Consider the following 25,592-nt stretch of genomic DNA (forward strand, 5'->3'; position numbering starts at 1 on the left):
CGTCATAATGAGATTTCGCGCATCCTGCTTCGACTTGTCCTCCAATTAAAGCGATACCTGCTGCGGTTAATATCGTTTAATCAAGCGTTTCCCAACTTAGACTTCTTTAACATCTGAAATTATTGCTCGAGTCGTGCGTTCTAAATCAACACCGATAAAAAGGAGATTCGCTACTTCAATGTATACTTTGAACAATTTTTGTGAAAATTTTCATAGAAATGTAAAATTCTGCAGGTCCAATGGCTCGGAATACATATAATACTTATGATTCGTTTCAATTTGAAATGTCTGATTTTATACTAATTGGGAAATCAAGATCGAACATCGTTTAGTCACATATTATTAGTCGCATACACGTATCCTTCATAAAGCTCTACTTCCTGATGTATCCTAGACGCTGCCATTCTGTTATAAACGTTACCATTACCTCTCCAACTCAAGCGTCTCTCCGAGACAAAGTTAATATCAAGCTACTAACAATAAGAGGGAATCCCCTGACCATCGGCAAAACGCCGACGTAATTACGAATAAAGCAACAAGAATAGGAACGATTCACCTTACCTTGGCAGAGTCCTTTAAATGGGCCATGCTGGGGTCGTTGATAGGTTTGCCACTGGCTGCTTTAGTGGCGTGTATCAAGTCGCCGAGTGCAGAAGCCACATCTTTTACCGCGTTTATTAGCATTACTTGAGCCTCGGGATTCTGACTGCCCAAGCTGGCAGCTCCGTATTTAACCACTTCGGCAAGTTGAACGATAGTCGACACGGCATTTTGCGCTGCAACTGCCAGTTGCTCTTGAGACGAGGCTGCTCCAGCTACTAGCGTTTTCGTATCTTCAACGAGAGCCTTGGCTGTCTTCAAGATGTTCTCTCGATGATCGGCAAAGGTGTCGCCTTCGTTTTCTGCGTGCAAGGTTCCAGCAGTGGCGAACATGATCGTGGTGTCCAGGTCACCGATAATGCCTGACACGGTACTTGCAGCGTTGATACAAGCTTGAGTTCCCCTGGAACCAGCCTGAAGCGCAGCTAACACCTGAGATACCTTTTCCGTGACTATCTTGCTGTGCTCTGCGACTTCTCTTTGAGTGTAAGCGTCGCCTGGTGACATTTGGCAGGTTCCTGCAGCTCTAACGATGTCTACGCAGGCTTTGCCAAGCTCTTGGACGCTTGCGCGAAGTCTCGCAGACACGTCAGCGTTAGATGCGGCCGCTGAAGCGCCGGACGTATCGCGGGCTAGCTGAGTGTACTTGTGGGAGATATCCACTATAAGGGGACTTAGTCTGGCTACGTCGGTGCTAGATTTTGTTGACTGAAATGGATAAAGATTGAGATAAATTAAACGTAAGATACGTTAATGATCTTCGTACTAATCATTACTTTCCTTTAACTAGACGTCACTAGATTCCTAATACTAACAAAATATTATAACTATTCCTTACCATTTCCTGCGCCAGCCGAGCGATCTCCTTAGCAGCTTCCACCATTCTCGTTTGATAATCCACGTAAGAATCCACTGTATCGATCGTAGACATTCTGTGATCTTCCAATCTAACCATGGCTCGAGAAATAGCGTCGATTAGCCCAGTAACGATTCCATAAGATGTCGAAATTGTCTCCAAAGTGTTTTGTAATTCCTGCAGCGCATCTTTCATGGATTCCACTGTCTCGTCAACTTCAGTGTGCAGATTAACTGCCTTCGGATTACCACCAGATTCTTTTGTCACGCAGACAAGCTGTAGAGCAGACTCGGTGACGGTTTTCGTCTGATCCAGTAGCACTATCTGTTGTTTCGAGTGCACCATGTTTGAAGCAGCACCGATAGCACCAGAAACTAGAGGCTCGCAGTACAAAGCAATCTGATTGACGGCATGTCCTACGTTTTCAGCCTCGTATTTGGCAGCTGTTCGAAGAGGTTCCAATTTTTCTCGTAACTCGCTAGCACTGGTCTCCATCTGATCCGTGAATCCTTGCATCGTATTCTCTCTTCGTGAAACCAGCGCCTGTGAAACAGCACTGAAAGACGCGGCATTCAGTTCTCGAATTCTAGCTGATAGTTTCTCGATCGCAACGTCGCATTCCTTCTGCCCAGGTGCTTTGTCGCGTATGGAAGCGACTAGAGACTTGATCGAATCGCTCACGCTCTTGCTGTGATTTGCCAATAATTGCCAAGTTGGAGGATCTTTTGGACTGACAGCGAGACTCTTGGCGGCTCGCACCATCGCGCAAGAACCATCGATAATAGCTTTACCGGCGCTAGTTATTGGCTCTTGGGCAGCTCTAGCTGTGACGGATATCTTTGCAGGCTGACTAGCGAATTCTGGAGATCCAGCAAACGTACACAGGTTGTCAACCGCTTCCAAAAGTGGCCTGGTAGCCTCTGCACACTTCGCCTTGTTGGCCTCGGAATAATTCTGATCCAGCGCCTTGATTTCTTTCACCAGGACTGATGTGGAATTGGCAACATCCTTGGCTGACTGAACGAAGTGACGTTTAGCAACAGGATTGCTGGTCTTGTTCGATGCTTCGCGACAAGCATTGCAGAGAGCACTCGTATACTTTGCTATCATGGTAGCAGCTGAAAGGACTTGTTGTTCGGTACTTGTAGGATTTCCAAGACTTTGACAGCCGGTATGAATGGCCTGTGCAGCTCTGAGGAACTGAGCTTGGTCCAGCAAGCCTGGTTTTCCAGCCACCGATGTTGGATCGCTTACGCCAGCTAGATAAGCAGCCTGAGCTGCTGCTTCTATCAGTCCGCAGATTGACAAAGAGACCCCTCTAACTGCTACCGAGAATTGTTCGTGCTCTGATTTCTTTGCGTGGTTAGCTATGCCCGTCATTCCGTCGCCAAGGCTCTTGCTCTTTTCCATCACGGTCTCTAGACATTCGAAGTAGCTCGCGTCAGAAATTGGTTGGCTAGGATTATCGAGGAGCGACCTCATCGATTGGATATTTCTGATAGCGTTGTCACACTCGTTTTGTCCAGGCGCAGCCGAGGTACAGACATCGACGAGATAGTTGATGGAATCTGTGACGGCTCGTGCAGCTGCTGATAGTTGATTCTTCGCGTTTGGAGCACCCGGATCGGCTGCTACGGATTTAGCAGTACCCAGAAGCTTGCTGGATGTCATGCTGACGTTCTTCAAAGAAACCACCATCTGACTTCGAGTCTCGATAGCTGTTTGACCGGCCATTTCCATGCCGACGCCCAACAGGTCTCCAAAAGCGTTGGTGAATTGTTTGGAAGAATTAGCTAACTGCACTGGAGAACGTACTGACGACACCACGTTTGAAGAAGCATCGTTCAAATTCGCAGCTGCGTTGTTTAGATCGCTTTGCAATTGTCTGTAAAGAAATGATTGGTTGCCTGCATGATAATGAAATAAAAATTTGGAGCAAAACCTTAGTTATTATAAACAATATTATACGATTATTATTTAAATTAACAAAGAAACTATAATACATGTATAAGCAATGCGTAAGTACAATGAAACGTAATATTTTACGTTGTTCACATATAATATTTTATTTTATATCAAGCGTAAAATTTAAAGTTACATACATCTTTAGTATGCTAAATGCTTAATGCTATGACAATTTATCGTCGGTCGTTATCTCGAAAGATTCAAAGTGTGTCAATGAATAATAAGCAGTAAGTAAAATGAGGCAAATGAAAAGGTAAATATCAGTGTGCCATTTGATAACAAGCCTCTTATCAGAGAAAAAAGATATACATACCCATAACTCTTATTGGTTTGTGGGAACTCGTTCATGCTAAGGACCTGAGTCATGTCTTCGATATTTTTAATTGCATCGTCTACGTCTCTTTGTCCAGGTAAGCAAGACACACATTTATTCAGTGCGTTCGACACATCCTTGGCAACTGCAGCCAGATTAGCTTCGTTCTCTACACTGTCAGCGTTCTTCAGAGCTCTTCGAGCTTCTTTAACCAGTCTCAACGACTTTAGAATAACATCATCGGCGGTCATCAAGATTTTCTTTTGCGTATCAGGTTGATGCGAAGTAGCAGCCACTCCGCGAACGGCATAAGTTAAATCTTTGAGGGCGGACGCTGTCTTTCGAGCTGCGCTTCCAGTGTAATTCTCGTTTCCTTGCTTAGCAGCGGATAGAAGCTGAGCCATAGCGAATCCGACGTTCTTCGAGGTAGCACCTAGTCGGAGAGCAGTGGACTCTGGTGTCTCGTCGGGTAAAGGTCTTAGAGAAGCAGCTTCCACGGCATTGTAGAACTCTCTTAACTCGTCTTTCAAACTGTTTATCAATTCTTCTGCTGCATCTAATTCCAGACCGCCGCATGCCTCCCTGGCTCGCGTTTTAACTTCAGTGGCAGCAGCATTTAGCTCCTTCAGAAGAGTCTCGTCGCTGCAGGTTTCATTGCAGACTTCCAAGAGACCTTCGACTGCCTTTGTCACTTCACGAACTGCGTTCATCAGCTGCGTCTGACAAGCTGGAGAGTGCAAAGTTGGAGCTACGACCTTTGCACAGGCAACTAATTGCGATGTGGCCAATGCACACTGGGTGGCGGCTGAGATTACACGATTTTGAGTCGCTGAATCCTCACAAGTGGCTGCGATATTCTTTGCTTTGAGCACCAGAGCGGCGGTTGAATTGGCTACGGCCTTAGCCAATGCCAATAGCATGTCCTGGAGCTCTCGATTCGAGTCATTTTCCTCTCCAATCGTTGTCAACACCTGGTGAGATGCCTCGCCAACACGGGATGCGGCGTTCAGCAAGTTCTGTCTCGGCTGGAGTAAGTTAAAGTTTAATAAATAAAGATATTAAGCGATATATCGGTGAAAAGGTCAAAGTAAATCGCAGGCAAAATAGTCGCGAATGAATTATTTTCTATTCTTTGGTGAAACGGCTTTAGCATCTATCTTGTTACCAAGTTATTCGTTCACTCAACATAAGAGAAAAGAAACATTTTGTTCATTTTCATCCTAAATGAAAGAAAAACTAATTTGCATTGTTTGCAATGAAAAAATTCATCAAATTATATCAAAGTATCCCGAAAAAGCTGCAAGTTAACACTGTGCGTAAAGTTATAAATAAACCACGTATATAAGGATATTTAACGAATCTAAAGAAAAGTAAGAACCGTAATAATTTGCAACATTCTATAACTTTCTCTGATATTTGTGCTTACGTATCGTTCGGAGGAAGAAAGCGCTACGTAGGAAGGCTGCACAAAAAGGTACAGTTTAAGATAAAAAATCTTCAAAATTAATGAATCGGACGTATTATTAACGTATAATAGTTTCCACCGTTGTTAAATACTTTTAAATCTGCTGTAAAATCTCCGCGAATCTAATCCAAATTGTTGTGATCACGTACGAGTCAATGATACTACGTACTCGTAGTTAAGAGTTAATACATTTTTCCTAATATCAAAGAAACCCATACGAATATCCCAGCATTTTCCACAAGAATACCAAGATACCATACCTCTTTAGTTTCAGGTTCGGTGGCTTTGAGCAAGTCGGAGAAGGCGGAGCACAGCTTCCTTGCTGCATCCAGCAGTTTGTCTCCCGAAGAGTCGTCATCCATCAGGGCGGCGATCATTCTGACGCCTTTCGTCATCTCCGGCAGATTGGTTGCGATCGTTGTGATAGCTGCACCTACCGCTGTGTGATCCACGTCGTCGGCTGGACCGGAAGTCAAGGTGACCACCTGAGCTGTCGCGGCGTTCATCGCCGCGATCTGAGAGCCAACGTTCTGTTTGTGCGTATCGATCGTCTGTTCGATCCATTTCAACGAGGTCGGATCGTTGCCCAGTTCTGGAAGCTGAGCCTTGCAGGACAGCTCCGTCTCCGCGATGTGGATCACCTCGTGACCAGCGGTGATAGTCGACAGTAAGGCACGTTGTGGTTCGGACAGGACGGATGTGACCTTGGTTTGTTGCACCTGGTTGCGATTAGACTTACATTAACTTAAGAATCGGTCGATGGATAAACGGACGGATGCGTGTTGTACCGACGTATCGTGATCGAGGTGATTTGAAGGCGCTCCGTCTTCTCAGTGAATCTTTCCACGCCTTCAAATTGCCCATTCAAATTGATTACTACTAAATAATCGTTCCTCAATGACGGGTGTACAAATAAAGAATGCATATGCCGAATAAAAATTCTTACGATACAGAATTCACCAATAGACTAGGTAAATTCCATCCAAGTACTTTTATATCTCGGTGAAGTTTAATATATTTTAGTCACGAAAATCAAACTTAATGAAATTAAGAATTGGAATGACGTAACAGAAATTTATTTAAATGCCAATGATATATAACAAAAAGTTTTATCATCGAGTACCTACTCTGTGTCCGCAATAGAAGGCGCCTAGCATGAAAACAAATTTAACCGTCAATTAGTTTTACGCAATTGTTTCGGTATGCAACGAAATTGTTTTATTATATTGATGTTGAACTTAAATATACCGTTGATATTCGCTGCGATCCATACAATAATGGTACTACTAACTAATGCCATAACAAAGCAGTTGAACAGCTCTCGCTCAAGCGAATGATCAGTGTTATTCTACAGAAAATTTATACAGAGAGATATGGACAAAAATAATCTCGAATATACTTTAATTTCGGTCAGGAAACATTGAAAATTCAACGTGAGCAGGAGCTTATGCCTTTGATAAATCTTACCATCGGTGGAGCGTGAGCGATGTTCACCTGGCCGCTGACAGTCGTGTATTGAGCACCGCCCATGTGCCCGGTCCCATATGGTCGAGCCCCTACAAACCGTATCATGCAACTATCCGAATGATATTTACAGAGATCGATCCACGGGATCGATTGATCGTCCGATAGGGAAGCTTGAATACGCAAACAGATCTGCTCCATGAATTGCGAAGCAAGAGCATTTCTCACGAATAAGCGTCAAATATTTCGTTTAGTACATACAAAATAAAGGGTCCGAGATTTAAAAAAATGAAAATGCGACTTTTAAAAAATGTATAGGTATGTACAAAACAATTATACAAAAAGGAAATCATCCAAAGAGTAACGAATGACTAAATAAAAATAGAAAAATGTATAGATATATACAAAATTATTGTAAAAGACCGAGGAGGCAATCGTGCAAAGACCTCTAGAGCTTTCTGCATCTTTTCTCACCGCTTTGACAGTTTGGCAAGGACAGAGTTTAATCGAAGCCACGCGACATGTGTACATTTTTCGATAACTGGTCTATCTATTTATGTATAGAAAATAGCTGAATAAATAGTATGATAAAATTTGCTTCTTTACAACTTCCAAATAACCAACTGACTTTAAATAGAAATAATTTTCTTTCGAGCAAAAATCAGACACGTTTCTTAGGCCAACGCGCAAGGCACGATATATTATTTGGCATCGTATAAATCGTTGAATAACCACGCCAAAATACAGTGTCTTGTTTCTGATTCGTTGAAGATTATTTATGAAATCTTAATACATATTTTTCTTTCAGCTTCTTCGATGAAACGGAATTGCGTATTAATATCTTTTTAAGTTTAGGGATGATACAAGACACTGATTTCAAGGTTCACGAAATTAGGAAAAATTTCTGAAAATTCTTACCGTCTGCACCGGTTCTCATAACCGCAGGTATAGCAACTGACACAGCTTCCACGTTTCCTTTGCCGACGTTGCTCGTTTCGTGTTGCATGATCGTTGCTCTGTAAAAACATACCGCGTGTTTACTGGAAACAATACACATCCAACACACATAGTCAGGAAATTTACTTCAAATATTTCTCTCTATTTTTCGCTTCCGTATAACTTCTTTGCTTTTTGTTCAAAAACTCTTCCATAATATCACTTTGTCATCCACGATAACAAAAAGAAGAAACGACACAAAAAAGAAAGAAACCGCCGCGACTCTCTTCGTTACGAAAAATCGATATTCAATAATCGATATTGGATAATCGAGATTGGCAAAGTGAGTCTTGACCTATCAGCTTCGATAATTCCCCTAATAAACAATCCATCGTCGTTTCGCTTAACGGAATTAGTACTTGTATTAAAAATTAATACGTATATTGTAATACTTACTTCAATGGCGATACACTATCTTCAACCATCGTTGAGCCTTCGTCTCCTTCGATACCAAAGTGATCTTTAGCTTTTTGCTTTTTAAGAATGATATCGATGTAGCCAGAGATTAGCTGAAGTATCTGTTCCGCTTCTGTAGTCTGTACGCTGTAATATTGGTCAGAATAATCGCCAAAGTCGAGCGTAAACGTGTTCGGAGAGGCTCCCCAACGTCGGACGGTAGTCAACGGCCAGGTTTTTAAGATTTCTTTCGTTTTTTCATCGAGTCGCAAGACGGAGTCTTTGGTGACGCCGAGCAAACGAGGCACCAACTTGTTCTTTCCTTTCATTTTCTCCTTCACTAAGAAGAACGTGACGCCGTAAGTACTCAAAGATCTTGCCGTTTTCGTATACAACACTTTGGCATCCAGTTCTGAGAGACCGATGTGCTTCTTGTGCTCTGCAAAAATTTTCTTCTCGATACCCTTCACCTTCAAGTAGGACTGCGGTAAAAATTCCTTGAGGCTACGGGATCAGATTGAAAAATCTTGATTAGATATTATTTCGAAGGAACTCTTACAGAATTTTTGTAACCTTTTATTATTTCTTCAAGTATCGTCGTTCAAAGATTCAACGAAAAATGCTCAAAAATGTTGTCATTTATTTAAAGGAAGAAAAAGAAAAATTCATCTTCGCAGTTTTGAATCTTTTCGCGTTGTTTACTGTACCGATGTTCTTATCCTAATTGCATCAGATTTCTCGTACAGTTATTGTTAAAAATATCGCAATAAGTGGAAACGGAAGAAATCGATATTTCTTATCTGAAAAAGCTTACTCGAGAAAGCCTGGCTTGTGCTTGTCCTCCTTGTGATCACCGAACTGGATCTGGCATTGTATTCCAGCGAAAATACAAGCTTTTTCCTGAGTAACCGGATGCGTGCCATCTAGAATTGCGTCTCTTGCTTGAACGTACAAAAGAGATAATTGCACCGGATCTCGACTGTCGATATTTTGATCTGAGAAGAAAAATTTTCTCCGCAGCAGCACCGTTTCCGACTCGTCTATCCCTTGCTCTCGTAAAGTCTTACTGGGATCTATCCAGTTTACTGGAAGAACAAAATGACATTTCATCGCGCCATGAAAATCTATGATTTGTACGCAGACGATTGATTGAAAATCTTTACCAAAAAAAAAAATATATATATATAGATATATATCTTTAGCCTTAATTCTCCTTGCGTGAAGATTACATTTTTCACATGTACGAGAGGATCAAACTAAGGTCGCACGTCTATGTCACCACTAAAGTAGGATAAAAAAAGGTTCTACTATTAAAAAAGACGTCAACGTCTACGAACGCATTGGCAACAACGAAATACAACGCTCGTACAACACTTTCTTTCCACGCGTTTCTCCGCAAACATTAAATTGCTCGTTTCCGCAAGTTTAATAAATCCGAATTTTTATCGCGGCTAGATCAAGGCTCGCTGCTCACCTTCGTCGTCGGTTTTAAGCTTCTTCCTTAACTGATCCATCTTCGCGTCCCGCTCGCCTTTCTCCTCTTTTCTCCTCTTGAGCGTGAGGGTGCCGAAATTGCCCGGCTTCTGGTTCTCAGTCTCCTCGTCGGCCAACTCGCGCACCAACGAGTACTCATCGTGGTTCGTGATGCCTATCTTCGTACAAATTACTACCATGAGATTGGCGACAGGCTGACTGTCATCCACCAACAACGTCTTCAGCGTTCCATCCAACATGCGCACTCGAAGGGTCCGCAGTTTACGCCGGTACTCGAGAAGATCGCCGTTCCTCAGAATGTAATAATCGAGATTCCGGCCCGGCTCTAGCCAAACCCCCTTCTTCACATCCTCGTCGGCAAGGAATAATCCGTAGTCCTTGGCTGTCGATGCAAGAGGAAAACGCGCGGTCATTATCATCGTGCTACACGGTTATGCATGGAATTCTCCTGGACTCGTTAGCTTTTAGACGAGCTTTTTCCCTTCGTTATTGAGTTTTCCTTTGTTTCTATATAGAATAATAGTTGCTCGACTATTTGCTAGAGATTCCGGGAGGATTTTCGTGGGTTTGCGCCTCGAACTGGCTAATAGAGATTAAGAAGTTGGCGGTTTAGTGGGTTAGGTGTTTTATTTTTTTGGCAAAGTTAGAGAGCCGTAGAAGCAGTTTCTCGCGACAAGCGATCGAGACAGCGAAGTAGAATTGCAAGGGCTGTTTGTGGAAAAGACAGAATCTTCGACGCGATTAACTTGATAAAATCGTTTTTCTTAGTCAGCAATTTTGTCGTTAACGCTAACATCCATACGCAAAGAATATCGTCGAAAGAATAAAGAGGACAGAAGGGAAGAGATAAATGCAAATTCGTTTGTTCGTTAGTACAGCATCGTAGGATATTGCAGGTGCAAGTAGGAGCTTACGTTGGCCCATGTTACCCGCTTCAGCGAGTTTCTCTCTGATAATACGGCAAGCGTCGTAAATGGATGTGCTCGGGTCGAATTGCATCATCTTCGTGGCGTTTTTCTCCGGGATGGAGATACGCAAGGATAGGGTGGCCATTGCGGCTGCCTGGGATGATCTGTGTGCACGAAAACCACCGGAATCACACGACTGAAACACAAAAATAATGTCGATTAGTTAGCATGATTTCTATCCTCTGCATTTTTCTCTTTCTTTTGTTCAAATATATAAACAACGCAAGTCGTTCACTTGAAATAGACAAAATGCAATTTTTAGCTCTGTTGGAAACAGGTTCTTACATCTTCTTCTTATATCGGTTACAATTTCAACTCAATTGTAAAATGAAAAGAATTCGTCATTCTGTCGAGTTTTTGTAGTTCTAATGATACAGTTAACGTTGAAAAGTAAAGTACATTGATCTGGTAGATGCACGTCTGTCGTGTTTGTTCGCAATTACTGTGGCTAGTATTAAACAAGAAACACGCAGCGCTTGATCGTCGAGCGACTCACGGTATTACGAAGAACATAAAGTACTACGGGAATATGCGATTTCTAGTTTACTGAATCAAGTGCAACAAGTTGCAAGAGGGCGAGCATTGTGCTTGCTCGCGGGTCACCGTTCTAACCATTCGCGTAATTGCACATTATCATAAAACAACGGATAGTTCTTGCTTGTTGTACGCGAATATATTTTCTCTCTCTCTCTCTCTCTCTCTCTCTCGTTAATTTCCCCTTTTTACACCGAAGAGTTCCAATGTAATAATCGCGAATGACGAGACTATGTGGATGTACAACTAGGTCGATTTACGAAGAATAATTTAATCCTTCGCTTTATAATTGCTTCAAGAAATCGTTAAATTCTCTATTTCTGTTGGAAATGGAACAACTAAATATATAAAATTATGATAAAAATAAAATAACTCTTGACTGGGATATTACCGTTTAATTACCTACTTACATTCGACGATGTCAATCGATCGAAAGAGTATTCATATTTACGAGTATCGAAAAGTATCTTTTCCAGCTGATTGCTGAATAAGAAGAAGATAAGAAGAGAGAGAGAGAGAAATTTTCAAGCCCTGCGTTCCATCGTTTTGTATCGGTTTTCTGGGAAATCTAACGGAGCAACGGATTAAAAATGTCCCGCTATCGTATGAAAGAGGAAGCAACCGTGGGACTTCTGTCTATATATTGATCTACCGAGGTATGGTACATTTACCATAGAATTTGCCACAGGGTGCAGTGTGGGATCCAGCACGGGCGTAGAACCCACCCCACGTCACGGTATTCGGCTAATAAAAATAAATTGTCACCGGCTCCGGGCTAATTAAATCGATCCGAGGATACGAATCTTTCTCATCTACTCCCCATGGAGAGAAATACCACCCGCCATGCTCTGTTTGCATCAACAAATTACCAATAATCCCCGTACATTTGTCGAATAAATCACATTGATGAAACAGACTTCGATGCTTTACACGCCTTGCCGAGAACCCTTTTAATCGTCCAATTTAATTGTCAGAAACGTTGAAATAAATAGATTAAAAAATGAGTAAAAGTTGGCTACATTTTATGCCTCGATATTTTAGTGGAAATTTCGTAATGTAAAATTCCATTTTGTCGAATATTGCATTCTTGACTGGAAGGAAATTTCTGTGCCTCTACGAAAAATATTTCACACGAGAATGAAAAGACCGTCGACAGCCTTGGTTATGTTAATTGGAAAGTTGATTAATTACGAAGTTCCGTTCATGATGAAATAGTTGGGCCCAAGAGGGAACAACGTAAGGCTACTTCGTGCAGACCGAGAACTCCACTAACAAAAACTAATAGATCTAGGAATTTAATAGCAAGAAGGGACATTCTGCGTATTCTGATATCATTTTATGGAAGAATAAAGATAAAGCTATCGATCTCCTACATTGATTCCGTCAACTTCCTAAGAAGAGGACATTTTTCTAAAAATCTTCCTAAAGTTAAAGAAAATCTCAAAGATTCGAAGCTTATAAAAGAAACGAGAAATTACGATATTCTGTTTAGAACTGTGAATCGAGAATGCATTGTCCGTAGACTATCACGAAACACGGTATATTATCAGGATCTAAACGAGCAAAGGCCGCCAATTATAGGCTGTTTCGTTCGTTTACTCGACTCCTTTTTTTTATATCCGTCTCGATGGCAGAGCAGGGGGGTGGTCCATGCGCATAAATTCGTTGCAAGTACACCCTACGCCAATGTGAACTTCCACCCTTAGAGGTTGCCAGGCAACGCCGGTCTCTGACTGTGTCAAACTCAAGCACAACCACCCCAGACCATCCCTTCTTACGAGTCCATCCCGTCGACCCTCGCCCCCCCTGTTCCTCTCTCTTTTCATTTTCTCTTCTCCATTTTCCTTACTTCACCGCTGTACATCGGCCTCTCTTGTTTACTCTTTTCCTCCTCGGTTACCGTATTTCTATCTTTACACCTATCACTGTACAACTTTTATACATTCTTCCTCTTTTCTTTCCCGTTTCGTTGTTTCTTTCCTCTTTCCCGTGAATCTAATTTTCCGTTCTTGCCGTCTTATTTCGTTTCTTTTTCTTTGCTTTCTTATTTGCTCCTTTGTTTCTTATCTTTATTTCTTCCTCTACCTTTTTCCTCGGTTTTAGTTAGATCGCCGGCGTTATTGTCTCTCCGGTGTCTCGTTTTCTACTATTCTCGGCGCAGCGCTTTCTTTGTTATCTCTTTATCGGCTTTCAACGATGCTCTCGTTCCTTTTTCACTTTTTGATTCGTTTCTCTTTCATGCTTTATCTCCTCTTATTATCCTCGCTTTTCTGCTTGCTAGTTTCTTCTTTGTCGCTACTATTGCCGTTTTATTACCAACCCTTTTTGGCTCTACGTTTTTTCCAATTTCTATATTACTCTTTCGCATGCAAATCTCTCATCGGTATTTTTATTTCTCTAGCTCTTCCCTCTTCTCCCACTTTCATTCTGTCCTTATTTTTCTTCCATTTCGTTACATTATTTTCACGTTCGTCCGTGTCACTATCTCGAACCTCTGCTTTCGTCCAATTTTATCGTTTTCGATTTTTACGCGCTTTCATATAGTTAGATACGATTAGTTTTAATGTAAGCAAAAGGAAGGACGTCGTGTTCAAATTCACGACAGCGGCTGCAATTAACATCAAAGTGGAAAACATTTCCAAGGAAATATTATAATTCTCAGCGCCTCTTTATTCAACGGTATCTCAGAACTTGGACCATGATCTTGTTTTATAGCTACTTCTCTAGTCCGTTAACCGTTGTAAATGGAATCAAATTATCGCCAAGGAATTCAACTCCGAGTTCGTGCTAAAAATTCACTAAAGAACGACTTTGAATAACTTGACGGATTTATACTAAAAAGAAAGGAACAACTAACTAAATTCAATAACGCAAAATCTACCGTAAGATCATTTTCCAGGTAAACTGGAGGATGAATTACCGAAGTTATTATTACTAAACGTAAATGAATAAACGTTGTTGAAGATCGTAAAAAGTATACGAAGTGGTAATTGTTATAATTTAGAAGTGGGTGGTTAAAAATGATTCGAGCGATGAATAAACTGTCGGTACTACGCCAGCAACGAATCTGCTTTGATAATCGTGCAAGTTCGCACGAAACTTTGTCTCGGGTTCGCTTTAAAACAGCCGCCCAATAATGTATGCAACGATACTGCACAATTGCTTGACTAATAATTTCGTTTAACGTTATCTTTGAACGAGTTCAGTCGTTCGGTAGTCATGAGAGCCGCAAGTAAGGACAAGGAAGATATTTCGCTGAATGTTTCTCAAATCGGTAAAAATTGGTCTCTGAATTATTTAAGAATCTCGTTCTTTTTCGATCGAACGTTTTTTGGCTCGAAAGGGAAGAGAGCTCGAACGATACATCTATGCGAAATAATCGAAATTTTGCAACAGATCTGATTCGTCGTTTACAAAGTTACTCGCTCGACCGCGATACGTCACTTTCCAGTTTCCATGGAATGTATTTAGAGGAATGACCTCATTACCTGTAATTAGGTCAACCGTATGAGTGCAACTATGCAACGGCGATGCGCTCCAACGTCGTTCGAATCGTTCTTTGAACGTTTCGACCTTCGTATCAAAAGCTATTACGCGTGTTATTTTACGTATGTCTGAAGTTCTTTGTACATTAGATACAAAAAAGAATCCTCCGCGCTCTAAAAGTCCGTAATACAGTAATACATACGTATATCACGCGAATATCTACTTTTGAAGCTTCCAAACTTTCTGCATATTGTATTGCACACTTTTAGCGTTGGTATATAACCCAAAAATTCTACCAAGCGAGCTTCAAGACTTTTAAGTAGACCGTGTGAAACGGTCACGGAACTACCCAAACGACCTTACGAATGAATATTTTACAGCCAGCTTGCAAAAAATTCCTCATAGGCTGAAACGCGTCGTTTCGTCGTTTAAGGAGTAGGTCAGTGGAATTTTTGTCCGTAAGTGAACGAAAAAACTAGTGATTTATTAGAAATTAGCAAAGATTCCAATGCTACGTGCAATGACAATAACGAAAGCCCGATAAAATTGTAAGTCAATCGAATCACGAAACGAGCCCGTTAGCGCAGAACGCTTATAAGCTCGATATGGGTGGCAATGGGTACCGAGACTGACAACGATCAAGAGAGAAGGGAAAACAAGGAGAAAATAAATAGGAAGCAATACGATCCGCGTGTTAACCGAAAGTGGATCGATCGCAGTCTCTAAATTTAGACGTCAGTGTCTTTCCACGGTGATGACGCCTGACGGCAACTAATTGAGGGTCCGTCGATTGCTACGAGGTAACGAAGACACGATTATGCACGCTCTACAAGATTCGGTAATCAGGGGTTCGGTTCTCTTAATGGATCCTGGCATACGTGCCAATCACGTGGTACCCCGCTGTTGATACAACGAGCATGAAAAATAATCTTTCGCTTAACTTCGCTTGTTTAAGCTCGACTTTTGTTCATTGACTTTATTCCAAACGACTAACAGAATACGTTCATATATTTCGGAACGACGATCAGTTAGTTAATCGATGAACGTGGACGACAGTAAGTTTGGATTTTCATGTAATTTTTCGATCGTTTACATGCTGTATTTTTGTATCGATGAGTTTAGAACATTGGTGAATTTGTTCGATAAACGCGGAATCACATAAATCTTTTGCGAATAGAATAGAGCGATAAGATCGAATAAGAACAAGATCGATAAGTATATATCGATCGGCACGGTTAGATGGGAATTGCTACTAATTTCGGATGGATCAAAAACCAATATAGAGTCAACGTTCTCCCTCTGTTTAGCACTAACTAGCACGGAGAACTTCTGTGAAGTGCTCTTAACCGAACTCACTCGCCTCGCTTGTACGTGGTATTGGCTGGGATCCATGGGGGAGGGTGGAGGGGGGAGGGGGTGTTACAGCGATGTATAAGCCTTTGATTCCCATAGCTGGCATAACGATGTACATAATCTGCGAAACTTCGTTAATTTCTATCTCTATCGATACAAAAACACGACAATTTATTTCGTACAATTTATTTCCTGTATCCATCATCGATGGATTTGTTAATATTAACGTTCGATCACACGAAAAATCGAGTAAAACCTCTACCAAAATTCGTAGAATAATTTTCACAGTGAAAAGCTCTGAATTTATTAGGCATCTATCAAAGCGAACCTCCAAGCACGTGAAAAGCAATATCGATGCGAAACCAAGGAACGAGGAACGATGTCGCGACACGAAGCGCAAAACCGAGTAACGGAAAGTGCAGTTCCGCCACCCGCGGAAGTTCGAGGAAGAAACAAGGAAGATTGTTTCGCTTTTCTCCTCGATCAAAAACCATCGAGATCGCGCAACCACTTACGGCCATTTACTTTCGATCGACACCGCGTTCTACTTGCAACGCTCTATTTTCGCCCATCTTCGAGCGTCGGAACCAAGCATCGTCAGCTTTTTTAACTCCATCGTCACTTCGTGAGCTTCGTCTTTTTCCAAAGCTATCCCACCCATTGCCACCCTCGTGTCACCTATCGAGCCACGTGGTTCGGACCATCCCCTTTTATCGCGTCCTCGGCACCCTTCGTCACGAACCAGCTCGTCGCAACGTTTCGTGACGCGACCAGAGGCACACCGACATCGAATCAGTTTATGCAAGATTCTCGTTCAACTCCGAAATTGTTTCGGAAGCTTCTCGAGACGTTTGGAAAATTTCTGCAGCGATTTTGGCTGAACGTAGGAAAGATTTCTATATTTCAATTATCCGTCTGTAACTCGAAATTCACATACCGATATACTTTTAAAGTTTATTTTATTTCTTGCTGTATTTTATTAATAATGGCGTTGTACTTCTACAAATAATCCATCAGCGCAATATCGAGACAATTTCATCTGGGCAAATATTGATTCCGCAACAATGTCCAATGGCATAGTTTTCCTTTGCACGTCCCGTCAGGAGTTGGTAAAGAACGACCTCGACCGTAACTACCAACTCTGTTACGAGCTGTTCGAATGACTTATTAACTTACACTCCGGGGAAAACCGACGCCCTACTGTTTCTTTCTTTTTTTCTTTTTTTTTTTTTTTTTTTTTTAGAAACTTTCAGACGTCTTTGAAACGATTGGACTAACTTCTTTCGTCGGGTAAAATTCTCATCGACCTCTTACTTTCATTTTTTTCATTTCCTCTTTCTAACGTCGAATGGAAGCCTAACTTTAGCCAAAGCGGAAGGTACTTACCATCGTTAAAAATTACTAACAGAAAGAAAGACGAATTAAAATAAACCGGCGAAAATATAAATAACTAAATTATTTCGAATACGAGTGATTCCAGTTATTTCCGGTAAAAAAGCACATTCCGGTATTTAGTCAAGATTAACACTTTTTAGTTATTTACAGACGTATTCGTGCAAATGAACGCGATCAAAGCAAAATTTACTTTCAGTTTACAGCAATTCAAATGCAACGTGGCATATACTTTAATCGTCGCATTACGTATCAATTTAACGTCGTTACGTTAACAGCGAATATTCAACTTCATTGTCCTTTCGCTCCCTCAAAGGGAAGTTCAACCCTTTCGCTTAAATTCGATTCTATATGTAGCCAATTTCACCCATTAACCCTTCCAAGGCTAACGCTTCGCAATGTTACAGTTAGAAATGCTATTAAGAAGTCAATCAGGTAGAGTAGATAATTATTAGTTATTACGAATAAATTTTTGTGTATAACGTAACGCTGTTTGCAAACCCTGTTTCCCTTGCCAACCAAAGCACGTGAAGGTTCCCAGCCGCGAGGCATCCATGTGTCACGGATGATCAAGAATCCCGATTATCTACCTCGACGATCGGTGCGACTGAATTTCGCGAATGGCGCAGCAGTAGCAACTACACAGCATTCAAGGTATCTAATTGGAAATTGGGCTACTCCTCTGATACCCAGGATCGTGGAATGTCGGCTGACGTGGACGTTGACTGTCTTCGTTTCCGGTGCAGGCTCCTCGTGTAAAGATAATTAACTATCCCTGCGAAGCTGCAGCACGGATTCACATCTATTCTCCGCTGTGTCCTCTTTATCTCTCCCTTTCTCTCCCTCTCACACACTATCGTGAAAAACCACCTGGAAATTCTGGCACGTTCGCTAAAACGATAGAAAAGGAAGAAAAGAGAGAAAGAGAGAGAGAGAGAGAGAGAGAGAGGAGGGCTAAAAGAGCAATTCGACCTCTATCGGGCGGATCTTTGTAATATTCGATTCAATTCCACGCGTCCCGCAATGACAACCGCCTGTTAAATATAATCATCGTTCGATTCGTGTACGTCACTCGCGTATTTATCGCTGTCATCGTCCTAACGAAGTCTCGATCAACGATCGACTTGAATAAAGCGGACGATCAAAAACGGGGAACTCTTTACAAGGCATGCAACTGGAAAGATTGTCTCGTTTTGTGTTAAATTACGACGCGTGTTTTTTCCAATGGAGAACCGATTATTTACGAGTCCGATAATCCGGAACAAACATTCACCGAGATTGTTTCGATATCGTGTCGGAAACGTTTATAGAATTTGTTTGCGTAATCAGTAAGCGAATCCATTCGGTCGATTCTAATCGAACGATAGATTACGTGTGACGATAAAAATACGTAATAACTTATATTTGGGGTAATTACATAGAAGAGGGTACTCCTCGCCCGTTCCAATGATTTTCAAATATGTTATCGAGAGCGTGATTTCAAACAACTTTTCTTCTATGCGTATAACCGCGACTCGGCTTTAGTTTCCCAGATATTCATACTTTTGCTATTTTTTATCTTAATGTGAGTTAGGTTCGGATTACCTTTATGTACGGACACGATGATATTATACGTATGTATATTCGTAGCTCTCGCGTAGCTAAGCCGAGTTCCTTTCTTATCTCCCTGTGGTTCCAAATCGAAAGATGAGACGTATAAACCCATCGCGACACCAACGTACCTATAACATCATCCGTAGATAAACCTAATCCAACCTAATCTACACCAAGATAAAAAATAGCAAAAGTAGGTATTGTTACCAATACCTTCGATACCTTGAAGAATGTTGACCTTAACGACATATCTGAAGATCACTAAAATCGGTGAGGCGTACCCTCTTGTATATAATTATGTACCCAAATTTTAATCCACTACCTTGGACTCTATCGAGTACCTCATATTCATCTTTTAAATTTTATCTATGCATTCAAGTGAGAGTAAGTAACTGGGATAGGCTTTGAATACAGCAAAAAAGAAGTAAAATAGTAAAATAAGATCTGAAATATAATCGACGCCTTAACTTTCGTTACAAAGGGAATACATACATATTTCAAAATAGCTGAATGTTGTATAGATGTAATTAAGAGATGTAATTACGTAATCTAGAAAAAGTGCAAAAAGCTAGATGCGTTACGAGAAGTTGCAACTACGGAACTTTCGTTATCTATTCTTTTTGACAATGTTCTTCCACAAGATTGAATACGTTTCATACCATGTGGCCAGCATCAAGCTATACCAGCACATAACGCACGAACTATGACTATGCGTCTTCGTATACAAGTATGACGAACAATGAACGATGCAACGAACAGTACTTCAACACATTTGGTATCGTACCATCCATCAACTTCGGTCTTTCTAATTCCTCTATCTTCGACGTATTCTAATAGTGTCGTGTATTTTATTGGATTAACGTGTTTTTAAAAGAAATAATAAAATATTTCATTCGTAAATGGATCTGATAATCGATGTCCCACTTTTTATCTCTGTCTTTCTTTTAAAAAGCAAAGAAAAGAAAAGTTGGGAAGAAAAATTTGAAACATAGGATGATAAAGGCGATCGATTTATGCAAAAAGCGAAATGGCTCTGTTAGAGTGACGAATGCAATTGCACTTTGCAGCTGCACCGCTGGACTAACGAAAAAAGTACGATTATAGAAAGTTAGACCTCGTTAAACCATTCAACTTTTTTTTGCCGTCACTTTTTCCTATTTTCAACTGAAAAAGAGATATGGCCTGTCCCAGTTACGAATTGCAAATAGAAAGCTTATCGTTCGATCGAGATTCCCATTAATAAATCATTCAAGGGACAATAAAGAGGTACCTCGAAACAATTATCATTAATCTCGAACAGTGTATCTATGATGCAAAATCCTCTTAAATTTCTGTATCGTAATTGAACTATTTTATTATTATATAATGATATTTCGGGCTTAAAATATTCCTAAACTAGAAAGTAAGGTGTTTTATCCCTTCATGAATAGAAATTACACGCGATATATTTAGGCTACCTCGTAAAGCGTTCACGTATACTCGAGATTCTCATTTAACCTCTTAATGTCCGAATCTATTTACTCTAATCGCGGGTTATTTCGTATACATGATAATACATGGCGTAATATAAGTATGAAAGTACAAGAAAGTACGAGAACTATCAAAATGTAAAAATTAATTTACTGCAAGAATAAATTTGTTAAATCAAACTTAAAAATAAATGCAAAGAAAAGCAAGTAGATAGAAGTAAGCGAAAGCTTGGGAAAATTCCAACTAACCTATATGTACATTGTTATACAACTCTCACGAAACTGTTGTTCGAACTGATGTCCATATAGCCACGAACTTTCCCACGAAAATATCACGTTAAATTTCAAAAATGATGTTCCAATATCATCCTCGAAATAAATGCAAAGCTAGCTGAATAAACGTGACCAATAGAGAAGCTAGAAGCCTCCCTGTATGCAAGATCGAACATCAGTCGCACCATCTGCACCATCACACGCGACTGTAAACACCCTCGAAGCATTGCGTCGTCGACTCGCTTTCGAACGGAGACAACAACGCGCTACGTATTTCGTCACTCGGTCGCGTCAAAGTCGAGGATCCATTTGGAGCGAAAAGCGTTCACAAAACCCGGCACAACGTTTCAACGTCGACGATCGACCGACGAATGAACGAGTCATCGCGAACCGCCGGCCAAATCGAACGAACCGATTAAAAGACACGCGCGTGGTTCGAATTGTTCGATGGAATCACGAGCAGAGCTAACACGTTGTGCCGTTAGACCGGCGATCGGAAACTGAATGCGTCGCGGTCTCGGCTGGGACTCGAATGTGACCGAGAGGATTGTTGGGAAACCACCCCTCGAGCCATAGGAGAGGGGGGTAGGGACAAGGGGAAGTAAATAAGGCCTGGGTGGGGGAAAGGAGACGACAGGAGGGTGCTAGTGAATTCACACCGGGGATGCTCGGAGCTTCTGCGCACTATTGCCCCAGTAACACACCCCCGTAAACCAGCCGTGGAAAATTCGAACAACGTGCGAGCTGGAACAAATTCTCTGTTTTCGTCGGGCACTCGTGAGAAGCAGAGACAGGAAGTGGCCGTTTCTGCGGTATGGAAACGGTCAGTTAGAATCTTCAGAAAGCTAGATTCTGGGCTGGTTTGGTCGAACCCGAGGTATTTGCTGCGTTGATAAGCTTGTTTCAAGGAAAACGAACAAAGTTCAAACAAACGACGAATATATTGGGAAATACTTAAATATTCTTTGACGTTAGTACGGTACTGTTCAGAAAGATAGATATTTCTATAAAATTTTCCTATTCCTATGTAAAATTTCCTGTGGAAATCTTTGTTATTCTCTATTAAAAATATCGATCGAGCGATGAAATTTGCTACCTAAGTTGCGTTTGAGATAACATACAGAAACTTAGAAAATCAAAGGATAGAAACTTCGGTACCTTTAAATTAGAAAAATCTTCTATTACAACGTTAATAGTAAACCTTATATCGCGAGGAGATCGATCATAGAGTAATCATCGAGTTAATGCGTTATCACGGTTAATAACTACCCCGTGAACCCCAAATTCCAGCGACTTATACTTTTCAACCCCCCAGGGTGCCACGTGAAACACAATACGTGGCATAATTGCGATTCGCCAAGCCACTAATTGGTCACAAAAGCATGGGGTTCGGTTGACAGGAAACCCACTATTTAGATTTATCCGGAAGAACGATTTAATTGTGGCCTAAAAAATATACTCTTGGAAACCCCTCTATTCTGACCATTACCACCCCCTCTCTGTTCGACGACTTCGACGAAGGGAGGAAAGTTGACCCTCGCATTATACTATCTGATTTCGAGACCTTCGAGATCGTCTGTTGCGATTCATCCCTCCCGATAATTGAGTCCCCTATCTTGATTGTTTCACGGCAATCAATTGCTTTGTTCGGATGAAAGAGTCTCGTTTGTTCGCTTGTCCAGGAAACTTATCATTTTTTCTTCCCGGTTTTTTTATAATATCACGAACGAATAAAGTTTACTAAGATTATTCGAGACAGAGATAAGTTTCGCGGAATTTCTGATCGATGCTGCGACTATTCTACATATAATAAAACGTTCAACACACCCCTAAAATTGTCTTGTTCGTTTTAATGCAATCTTTGCACGCGTAAATATCTTTTTAACTAAAATTGGCGCACTTTCTTAATTCTCACCAAACAGATGCAGAAAAATTTCCTGACTAACGTTTCCATTCGAATACTTGTCACGACATTTCTGCAACGTAGAAATGTTTATCAAACTTTTGAACAATCGATTTCAAATTTTTCAATCGGGATACTCCTAACGAATAAAGCTTGTTACTCGATTAACAAGCCAGAAACAAGATTAACAAGATTAACGCGATTAACAAGAAACAGAATGAAAGTTCAGTGAGCCAATATTTATCCCAGATTTAACAAGAACAAACCAACGCACAGAAAAGATATCGAGTGAAATAAAATTACCAATACTACCATAAGATACGTATTACAAAATATCAACAACACGTGTACACGCATGCGATTTTTACTCACCGGTCGAAACTCATGTTGCACTCGTTTGTCTCGATTTCCATTTGGATTACAGAATTTCTTCTGTTTGTCGCTGGATTTTCGTACGAAACGGCACAAAGCAGTTCAAAAAACTTCAGAAATTTTCTTTCTCACCGTTTTGCTCCTTCTTTGCGACGATTGTATCGGTGTGTATGTGTAAGAGCGCGTGTTTGACACTAGTTTCAATTTCGCAATAAAGAGAACGGAGAGAGAGAGAGAGAGAGAGAGAAGTTTTGTGAAGTTCGAAAGGCACAGAAGAGGACGGACGAGGTTTTCGTCGAAATTTCGTTAAAAATCCGAGGGAGAATAGGGGAGGAGAATGTCGGGATAGGGATAAAGTTTCAATGACCCTTAAACTCGAATTAAGGCAACTGGTTCGCGCACAACGGGCACGAAGCCAATTCGTAAAAGTAAGCTCGAAAGGTGAAACGAAATTTTTCGATCGAAACTCTGCGAACGGTGAGTTCGATCGGTTAAAAAGATCACAGTTTCGGTAAGGCTCTGACCAGTCGAGATAGTCATCTGTACGAGTTACGAGAGCAGCGTGGACGGCCTTTTCCACAAAAAGAAAGAAGAAAAGAACAAGGTGAAATGAAAGCGTTAGCTTATTGTCACCAGGTCGAATTTGGACGGCACTTTAAGGCACGGGAGATGTTTTCCTGTCGCGACAGCCCTACGATTACCGATTAAAAACAATACCGACGTAAATTATTTTCGAAATAAATGTTGAGTAAACGTGGGCGAACGAAGTTACATTTCTCTGTGTTTGAAAACGAGTAAACGATTCTTTCGAAATTTATGATTTCCAAGATTCGGAAAAATAAGAAGATAAACATTTGAAAGAAATTCTATTTCTCTGAGATAAAAATATAATACGTACTATACGCAGTTGAAGTAACCGAAGTCACGATGTAACGGAATTATCAAACGGGAACAAGAAATAAAAAATGTGTTACCTCGAAAAATGCGAAGTACCCAGACAGAGGCAAATCTCGAAAGAAACCTCCAAATTTCCAAACCAAAGACACTGAATCGACACCCAAGTTGCGAACGGTGAAAGAAAATTTAAAAAATACTCGAAAGGAAAAGAACTTATCTTAAATCGTAACAAAATGAAAAATCAATTCGTCCCCGAAGAAAATTGGAAAACTAACGACGAAAACAAATCAAAGGACGCGTCGACGGATGATTTTAACAGAGTCAACGGGGACCTTCAACCGAGGATAAACAAATTTCCGTAACGAAAGAAGGAAAGAAAGGATGAGAAACGAACAAATATAGAAGAGCAAAGGAAAACGAATGGAGGAAACAAGGAGATAATAGGAGGAACGAATTTGAAATTGAAACTGAAGAGACCGAGAGAGAACTTTGGTATTCGTGATGTTGAGGGGCAATGCAAGGACGAGGACTAGGACGAGAACAAGGATGTTACCCCGACGGCTGTCGCCAAAGAAGTGATAGGTCTGCGGCCTTGCGCGCGGTACCCAAACCAAAGACACCACCAGAGAGGATGCACATGCGCCGATAGAACGACGTTGACTCAACACGGCGATTGGTCGACACCGATGGTGGTAGTTTTCCTTCTACCCCCACTGAGTTTGAGTCGCATCCAGCGATCCAGCCACCCCTCTTGGGCATCGTCGCGCACGCATACATACGCGCCAGAAAGAACAACGCTTCTGTTGAAATTTCAGTTAACAATATCTACCTATCTTTCGCCACGATCTTCTTCATATTTCTTTCTTTTTAACTTCGAGGGATGAGAATTTGTCTTGATGTTTGGTGATCTAAACGAAGTTGTCAAGTAACATTTTTTTAAAAAATGTATCAAAGAATCATCTTGCAGTACCGTTTTCTTCGCCTTTTTGTCTTGACTAAGGGACGATGGAAGTTTTCCTTGGGCTTTGATAATTAAAGAAAGTCGCAGCTCCTTCTCTTTTGATACAACGAATAATTAAAATTTTAAAAACGAATTTTAAAACGAATAATATAAATTTTGGGAGAACGATACAAGCTTGATTACGATGATTGTTTCGACGTGAAAAATAAATGTGACTAACCCAAAGCTATTTCATTAATGAAAACTCCGTGAACTGTTTCTGTATGTAAACCCTGTAAGTAAAATCCAAAAAGAATCTAATATTCCGGGAAGGGGGAGAAACAGCGTGCAATCTTTCGCTTTGGATAGGGTCAATTCGTTCGATTAATCTCTTGTCAAAGGAAGACGAGCTTTGAGATTCCCGGATCAGTCGAAAATTTTCATAACGATTTTGGTAATTTTCTTGGGGCCGAATTTAAACAAGCAAGCGCACAAAAGGTTGAACGAGGATCGGGCTATAGCAGATGAGGGGGTGCAAAGGGATGGTAATGCGAGTTCGCAGGAGGGAGGTCAGCCATCGAGGGGCAGGAGAGTGTCACTCGGGAGCACGACGTGTAAGAGAATGGTCACCATCCCGGGGGGTGAATTGAGATGTACAGGCAATTTATGCAGCGGCACTTTCGTTCGAACGTCAGCTAGCTGACCATGAATGCTTGCAAAACAGTACGGGGATGATAACACCTTGCATCCTTCGCAAGCAAGAATACGATCTTCCTTTCGTCAACAATCGACATTTTGCTCCTTTCTTTCCTTAACTGCCCGACTGAAGTAAGTAATAGATTGATAAATGAAATTATTAAACT

General features: G+C 41.1%; 1 protein-coding gene across 6 annotated transcripts in view; it reads right to left on the reverse strand.

The window, feature by feature from the left end:
* Positions 1-25,592, reverse strand: part of LOC126872287 (talin) — a 43,935-nt gene that overhangs the window by 4,549 nt on the left and 13,794 nt on the right. For 2 of the 6 annotated variants that reach the window (XM_050632018.1, XM_050632015.1), the window contains 11 exons: positions 10,464-10,653; positions 9,530-9,931; positions 8,870-9,140; positions 8,056-8,559; positions 7,582-7,679; positions 6,667-6,755; positions 5,460-5,918; positions 5,161-5,196; positions 3,735-4,759; positions 1,439-3,341; positions 562-1,308 (listed from right to left, as the gene is read on the reverse strand). In XM_050632018.1, coding sequence (XP_050487975.1) covers positions 562-1,308; positions 1,439-3,341; positions 3,735-4,759; positions 5,161-5,196; positions 5,460-5,918; positions 6,667-6,755; positions 7,582-7,679; positions 8,056-8,559; positions 8,870-9,140; positions 9,530-9,931; positions 10,464-10,602 — 5,673 coding nt within the window. In that variant the 5' untranslated portion in view covers positions 10,603-10,653. Of the gene's footprint in view, positions 1-561; positions 1,309-1,438; positions 3,342-3,734; positions 4,760-5,160; positions 5,197-5,459; positions 5,919-6,326; positions 6,350-6,666; positions 6,756-7,581; positions 7,680-8,055; positions 8,560-8,869; positions 9,141-9,529; positions 9,932-10,463; positions 10,654-20,593; positions 21,098-22,892; positions 24,356-25,592 lie in introns of those variants that run through there. The other 4 variants (XM_050632016.1, XM_050632017.1, XM_050632020.1 and 1 more) reach the window with 4 other exon arrangements.

This window comes from Bombus huntii, chromosome 13 (genome assembly GCF_024542735.1).
Source record: "Bombus huntii isolate Logan2020A chromosome 13, iyBomHunt1.1, whole genome shotgun sequence".
Taxonomy (NCBI): Eukaryota; Metazoa; Arthropoda; class Insecta; order Hymenoptera; family Apidae; genus Bombus; species Bombus huntii.